General features: G+C 33.8%; 1 protein-coding gene across 1 annotated transcript; it reads right to left on the reverse strand.

Moving 5' to 3' along the window:
• Positions 1-7,077: 7,077 nt before the first annotated feature.
• LOC146935561 (uncharacterized) lies at positions 7,078-8,657 on the reverse strand. The gene has a single exon (XM_085750726.1). It carries the CDS (start codon positions 8,510-8,512, stop codon positions 7,346-7,348), a length of 1,167 nt encoding a protein of 388 aa, XP_085606852.1. The 5' UTR covers positions 8,513-8,657; the 3' UTR covers positions 7,078-7,345.

Consider the following 8,657-nt stretch of genomic DNA (forward strand, 5'->3'; position numbering starts at 1 on the left):
GATACTTTAGTCCACAAGCCACAAGTATATATAGCAAAAATTTGAGGATTTTTTCAACTTGTTTACTAGAAAAGATTGATTTTTCTTGTAGTATTAGTTATTTATTAAACACGTGAAAAAAGTGCACAAATGATGCACTTGAAGTACTACGTTATCTACCCGTGTGCTACACGAGTGACATTCAGACATCATGTTTCATAATTTTTTTAGAGTAATGATATTTTGACATCCATTTGATGACAACTTTGTTGACAACCTTGTTTTTCTTACTTTTTATTGGTCAAAAACAATGGAGAGAGAAAAAGGAAGAGAGAGAATAACAATATCATGTGAGTGTGAGAGAGAAAGTTGTCCAAAAGTTGTCAAAAAATGGTTGTCAAAATATCATTTCTCTCTTTTTTATGTGGTAAAAATATTATGTACTTTTTTATTGACGAATGGAAATATAAGAATTATTAATGAATAGTGCAATAAAATTTAATGATGTTACTAACAAATGAATTTGGATCTTATTCACAAAAGTGTCTAAATGTTTCTGGTGGGATTCAAGCACAACTTTTTAATGAGATTCGAGCACAACTTAAATATCCACTTCCGCGTTTAGCGTTGGTTCAATTTCACGATAACAATCTTAATCCGGCTCCAATCTTATGTTAAATAGACTTGAATCTTACTTTCAATACATCTATCAACACAAAAATCTTAGAATTTAGGTTGGATTTGACTCAATCTTATAAAAACTTGTTTGAAGGTCAATGATCAGTTTCTGGTGTTAAGAAGTCGAAAGTGTCAAGCATAAAACCTGATGCATGCTATTCAAACCCCCTGAATAGTGGTCAAGTTGGACCTGCACTGTACAACCCTCACCGTCATCTGACTCTTAAGCAAGTGGCTTAAAATTTCAATTTAGTTTTGTTGACAAGTCAACCTAGACAAAGTAGTATGTGTAATAAATACTTAGCAGTGGCATTTTTTGTTTGTTGTTCATAAATTCGTTACAAAAAGTAAATCTTAAAGCAAAGATCACATACATCCTTGTTGTTCTGTCTATTTCGATTATAAAACTACCTCGTGTATGAAGATAGATATATGGATTTCAATCGATTTTTAATTTATTGTATTTTATATCTAAGTGACGTATACACATAAGAAATCTCAAACAGTGATTGAAATAATTATTAGTATATTTAATTTATTTATCTCACAACTATATTATCACGCAGCCATGCTATTTGTCCCGAGGGGTTTTATCCGAGCACATCACGATTCACGATAGATCAATTAACCAATACAATTGCTTCATGGCCACAAAACAAGGGGGGCATGGGTGTAATTTATGGAAGAAATTTACTGAATTTACTGAAATAAGCGGTCGGGAAATTGTCCCGAGGTTCCAATTCGCGATAACAAGCATATTCCATTATCACGACTCCATTTAAAAATAGAAAAGTCAAAACTAAAAATTAAAATAAAATAGCCAAGCGAAAATTGTTCCAAATATAGAATGATTTTTTTTGCTTGATTCAAGTAGGCCATGGCAACGTGATCCAATCTCACATGTATCTGTCCAAACTTACAGGTTGCTTGTAGTTATTATTTTGATGGATTTGCGTAATCGGTATATATGTAATTGTTGGATCTTGATCGAACAATCTAAATCTCAAACTCTACAATTTTTTATTTAAAAGAAAGCCATATGCATTAAAATTTAAGGCATTCCATCTTAATCCAACAAACAGATATTGCCAAATTCAATAACTCTACTTTCCGAATTAGGCAATATCATCACAGCTTCCCGAGCTCTACTTTCCTCCAAATTCAACAACTCTCGGGTGGAGTTTGCTAGGCGACAAGCAAACGTGGTTGCTCATACTCTCGCAGGTGAGGCCACGTTTCACGCTAGTCCCGTTGTTTATTTTTATATACCCTTTTGTATTGAGACTTTGATTATTAATGAAATGCTATAAGCACTTTTGTTTAACAAAAAAAAATATTGCCAAATGTGTGAGTGGAAGCAATTTGATTTCGTATGTGTTCAATCAAAAGTTTGAAAGGTAAATTAGTTTTGACCAATACATATTATTTCTTTTGATTAATATATTTTATACCCGTCAATTTTTTTACTATATATCATCCCTCTCTTGTAAGCAGTCGTCCACATTTTGTAATCATAGTTTGTTCTTCTTCATCCACTAAAGATGGTAATAATTATGGTCATTTTTAGACATGACAACAAAATCCGTGTTTGTGGATATCGTGTCTCAACTAAATCCAAATTGATGGATTTTCCCGCTTTGACTGGGTTTGGATATCAGTTTTAAGTTTATTTTGATCTCAAAACACAGGTACGGGGATCGACATCATACCCGAACCTATCAGAGACAGAGATGAGAATCGATTTTTCATCCCCGTTGGATATGGGTAGGGTAACAAGTAAGTATTCGGGAGTAGGATATAAGGACGGGGAAGGTAAAATTCATTCCCACCCCTCCCCATTGCCATGCCTAGTGATATTTAGTGCAAAATCACTCCTCCAAATTATTATTTTTCTTTTCATGTCATTTAAATAAGTGATGTTCACATATATTTGTACTTTATTTTAAAATTTATGTGTCTTACTGCACGTTGTTATATTTGTCGTCTTGGTACGATGGTGTTTTGTTTTCTTATCTCGTTGTCGTGTTTGTTCGGTTTAAATTGACAAATTGGTTTCGATTCGGTATAACAAATTCAATCAATGGTTTTGACATTGTCAACATTATAAATCTGGAAGCGTGAGTATTTTAAACACTTTAATTTTGTCATATTTATAGGTATTTTGTCGTTTTATACTATAAATTTGAATGTTACGACTTTGTTTACAAATTCAATATTTTTTTCTCCAGTTTTAACAATTTTAAATTTGTATTATGTGATGCATTCTACTAATTTGAATGTCGATGTTATAGTAAAAAAATTATTTTTAAAAATTTAATCTCGTAATAAAAAAAGTGTATACTGAGATTTACTATTTTATTATTTTCTAATAATTATAATTTTATTAAGAGTAGTATTAGAAACACTCAATCTAACATTTTATTTTTCATGCCTACTCTCTTATTTAGTGGAATCGTATAGGTCGGATCCATTTTTAAAACGGTAAAGTACAGATAAATTTTACCAACTAAAATAGTAAGTGTTAACTATACCTATCAAAAAAAGAAAAAGAGTAAAATTAGAACAACTATCATAAAAATTGTTAAAACGGCTCTTTCTTAGCACTCCTCTTTTATTTTAGTAGTTATTTAGAAGTTTAAAAATGCATTTGATCCATATTTTGTAGTGTTAGTCTCTCCAAGTTCGTTTTTTTTTTTTTTTTGGATTCCAAAATTAGAAACCGTCGAATTTGGTCCATCATGTCAAACTAACGTTAAAAAAAATAAAAATTGAGTTGATACAAATCAATCATTGATTAGAAACCATTGATTTTATTGTAGGAAGGAAAAGCATCATAAGTTGACAAACTCATCCATTGCAATAATTTGCCGTCAAAACTACAGCAAGCATGTGATGCAATAGCCTGAAAACTAGTGACGGCTCCATGCAAATTGTTGAAGCTACTGATAAGATTTGGCTGAACATAGGCTAGGTTCATTCAACCAACCTTGCCGACGACAATATAAAGGGAAGAAAAAAAAAGGAACAATATAAAGTTAACATTTGCAAAAGAATCAAAATGAATGACGGCGATCAATTGATATAGTTTTTTTTTTTTTTTAACAAAAGGGGAAAAACAAAAAAGGAAAAAAAAAACATGAAAAGACAAGGAAAAGACCTAAACTAGGGTCGAACGCAATGTTCATGACATTTGTTAAGAGGACAGAGACGATATTAGGAGGGGTTTTATACAAAATAACAAGACTATTATAACTTAGAACATTCTTTTTAGCTAGGAAATCAGCTGCAGCGTTACCTTCACGTAAAGTATGTCGTAAACTAACCACCAATCTCTATGAAAAAGGTGTTTAATAGCCATGATCAAATTTTTATACATACATTTAAATCCTTTTAGACGAGGTCAACAACAATATTTGAATATCCTAACATAACATGGAGAGCTAATACAACTTCAAAGTTCAAACCATGGTATAAATCCAAAATCTCAACATGGATATGCAAAGGTCTGCTAATTTTTCCAAAGAAACCATGCAAAAAGAACCTCTAATTAAGACCACAAAAACCTCTCAAGTTGGAATCAAGGAACACATTGTCATCAACATTAAGACCTACTTAATCCATACTAGGTCGTTGTCAACTGACAACACGTGCAGGCTACTGAACAATGTGAGAGGTAAGATAAGCAAAGGCTTTCAAGACGTGAGGCAGAGATGATAACACTTGAGTGCCAATTTTTTGGATCAAATGCTTGATATCCTCAAAGATACATTTGTTGCGAGACCACCAAATCTTCCTGATGATAATGGGTCAATATTTGAAATAATTTATTTCATCCAAGTACGCAAATTATCTCGATCCGGAGGATGGCCAACTGGTGGTGACAAAAGGACCACACGTCCTAAGCATGCGGGCAGGAAAACAAAGCATGTAACATATCTTCATTACCTTGATTATAAATAGAGCATAAGTTAGAAGATATAAAATTACGAGACAATAAAACGAACTTGAAGGGAACAGAGTCGTGGCACAATTGCCATAAAAAGAACTTAATATTTTAAGGAACACAGACACTAAATCCAATTCCAACTTTCTTCCCCGAGCAACAAAGTATAGGTTCCCATATCATAGTAGTGAATGTAAGGCACATGAGTACAGATAGGTTCTTTATCTATCCAAGGGATATACCAAAAACTCGAATTATCATCCACCAATTTGAATTGAAATCCATGTTTAAGGAGCTCTATAGTTTTGACAATAGAGTTCCAACTTCCAAGTAGGAGATCCCTTTACCTTCACAGCAACAAACCTTTGAAAATGTCAATTTTACCCTTTTGTTATTTTACTTTTTACACTTTCATGTTTTACTTCAACTTTCAATCTTTTTGGATTTGGCATAAGTTCACCACCATGTTACAACTCCGAATTCCGATACGTAATTTTTCCAGAATTTATTTTAGAAAACGTACATAATAGTTCAGTTTGATTAAAATTTCCCAAAAAACCAATATTCCACTTTTCTAAAAAAAAAAAAAAAAAGAATGTATTGTTTTTTAAACCTTATCATAAATTTTCCAAAAACTAAATTAGTTTCTTATAATATTTTATGCTACTGCCAATTCTATTCTCTGGAAATTTTGTGAGTAATATTATTATTTTGCGCAATCTATAGTTCAAAAAACAAATCCAACGAAATTGGTTGATACCAAAATGATGGTAAAGTAAAGAGAAGCACAAATCATTTAGTATCTGATTGTTATATTGTTATTCCAAAGCATGCAACCAAACAAGATTTAGATTAAAGACAACAAATTAGGTCAAGAATAAAATATATTTATTTCTTTCAAATTTCACCCATCCGAAAGGAGCAAGATATACGAAAGAAACTAAGAATGGATCATCTGATGTGTAATTTTTATGTGAGAAAGTAAAATTATATCTCACCATTCAAAATGAGAGAAAAACACGAGAAAATTTAGATAAGATGAGAGATCGCACTTTATACTCCCGTGTGAGATGATTCATTACTGTGAAGGGGGCAGTGTTTTGGTGTTCCTATGGTATTGGGAAAATGGAATTTGATGTAGTCAATAATCTAACCCATTGAAAAAAAAAAAATCTCAGATGGTTGGGATTGAACCATGCCTTTACATCTTGTGTACTCTAGCTTTTACTGAGAAAGTTATTTTGACCAAAAACACACATCCAATTTCCCTTGCTGGCTGGCATTGATGACTCCATCCAGCAGCACTCCATTCCATTCAAAAACAGAGTAAAGCAAAATATCCTATTAGCAAGGGAACCCCTAATTAAGGAACTCCTAATTATCCATTTCACTATGTTTCCATCAACCAATTGATGCTACATTATTGGCCTATTATCACAATCACAACAACTATAACAAGAAAAGCATTGGGTTGCCTTTGCCCATTAGGATCAGTGGATACTAGATACAGACCATAATCCCAGAAACTTCAAAAGACAATCTTCTAAAAAAGAAGAAACAGAATGAATAATAGAATAGACAGCAAAGCCTCACTGCATATAAGAACCAATAGAGTCTAGCGGAAATGGTTGGTACATAGTGTGCGCGAGAGTCGTAAACAACTGGATACTAAGTTCAATTCCTAATGATCACAACACATTGTTACATAAAAAAGAAAATCTAAACCAGCACACATATTTTCACCTCATTGAGTTTGACGCCATAAGAAATAAACATGCAAAACTTGGAAGTTCTATAACCAAAACATCAATTCCAAAATAATTCTCAAAACCTTGATTAATCAAAATTTCCCTTGTTCACCACCATCAATTTCAGCAAACATCCAAAATAGCCAAAACCCCCCAAAATCACAATCTTCTAAGACAGAAGAATCAGAATGACTACAATGAGACACTCTCTCAATGCATACAATGTTATAAAAAAAAGGGCAACCCGGTGCACTAAAGCTCCCGCATACGCAGGGTTTGGGAAGGGGTCCCACCATTTGGTGTATTGTACGCAGCCTTACCCCTGTTTTTTACACAAGAGGCTGTTTCCAGGACTTGAACCCGTGACCTTCCAGTCACATGACAACAACTTTACCAGTTGCGCCAAGGTTACCCCTCATACAATGTTATAGAATAAACAAAAGTATATAAAAACAATACATAATCATATAGCAAGAGACATCTTCATCTTATTATTTCAAAACATCTAAAAACAACCAAATCAAAACCAGCACAAGTTTTATCACCTCATTCAGTTTCACCTCAATAAACATTATACTACCATTGTTCAAAGCAGAGCATAACCATACAAAACATCATCAATTCTAAGATTACCATTGTTCACCACCATCATATTCAGCAAATATCCAAACTAGCAAAACCCTCAAAATACAATCTTCTAAAATGAGATAAACACTAAAATCAGAATACTGAATGAAAAACTCTCTCCATGCATACTATATTATATTGTGTATACAAATTAAATCCATATCATTATAAAACAAACAAAACAATATACAATTATTAAGCAAGACACATGCTTGTTATTATTATTTCAAAACATATAAACCAATCAAATCTAAACAAGCATAAATTTTTCACCTTATTTTTAGTTTCACACCAAAATACAAAAGAATCAAGCAGAACATAGCCAGTTCCACACAACCCCACAAAAACATATCAATTCCAATTTCCACGATTACCCTTGCTCACCATCATCATCATCATCATTATCATCATCATCATCTTCAGCAAAATTCAAAACCTGACAAACAGAACCACCTTCTTCCTCCACCATCACTCTCTCCTCATCATCATCTTCATCACAAAAATAAGATCTTTTTCCATTCAATTCAGCAACTCTTTTCGCAGCACCAGAATCTCTAGGACTCTCATCAACAAACCTCATCGTCGAAATCTTCGGTAACATTACAAAACCACTCACATCAACTTCTTCAATTGGTATCTCCCACCTTTTCTTAGCCCTAATTTCACTCCCTAAACCCTTATTATTCTCCGAAAACGATCTTTTCCTCGGATCACCACCGGAATTATACCGGCTTGCAACAATTCTACCTTGTTTCAACGATTTCTTCACCGATTTTTCACCTTCAAACAGTTTCTTCGGTTGAACCTGAGCAATTACTTCATCTTTCTTCTTCCGAACCGCAGAATTAACTGAATTTGAATTCAAATTCGGTTTGCAAATCGTTTTTCTTCGATTTTCTTCACAACTTTCTTGCGGTTTCAAAAAACAAGATTTCCTCCGATTCACCGTCGCCGGAGTAATCCCCGGCGGTATAACTTCAACACTTTCCTGCGGTTTCCAGAAACAAGACTTCCTCCGATTCACCGTCGCCGGAGTAATCGCCATCACCGGCGGAGCCATCACTTTCCCGGCAATCTCCATCGGACCTAAACTCATTCCTCTTCTCCAATTAACCCTAGATTTCGGCGTATCAGAAACGACATCGTTTCGTTTCGGTGTCTCCTCCTTGAAAACGACGCCGTTTCGCTTCGGTGTAGTAACATTTTTCTTCGGTTCCATAAACTTCGCCGCTATTATTCTTCCAGTACCAATTCCACTAACGCGCCTTTCAGAAGCGATTTTTCTTTCAGCTTTTTCAACACGAAGTGATTCCAGCTTCGAAGTTAATCGCTTAATTTCACTTTCAATTTCCGCGATTTCGTCGTCGATGGTTCTTTTGTTTGAAGAAGACACAACATTGAGCAAGGTTGGGTTTAGATTCTCTTTGATGCAATCAGAAGATGAATTCATCGCGAAATCTTCACCGTCGAATGCGGCGTTGTTCCACACTTGAACTTGTGTGGAATGAAGAATGTTGTTGTTGTTTATGTTGTTCATGGTTTGGTTAAGTGCTTTTTTATTTAAGTGCTTTTGGGAGAAAGGTTTCAAGATTTAAGAAGAATCTGATTTTTTTTTTTGGGTTGAGTTGAAGAAATGAAGAGTGAGGTTGAAAGAGGGAATTATTTGTATTTGGAAGAGATTA

The sequence above is a fragment of the Medicago sativa genome, chromosome 3 (assembly GCF_051527215.1).
Source record: "Medicago sativa cultivar Bolivia chromosome 3, Bolivia_mono, whole genome shotgun sequence".
NCBI lineage: Eukaryota > Viridiplantae > Streptophyta > Magnoliopsida > Fabales > Fabaceae > Medicago > Medicago sativa.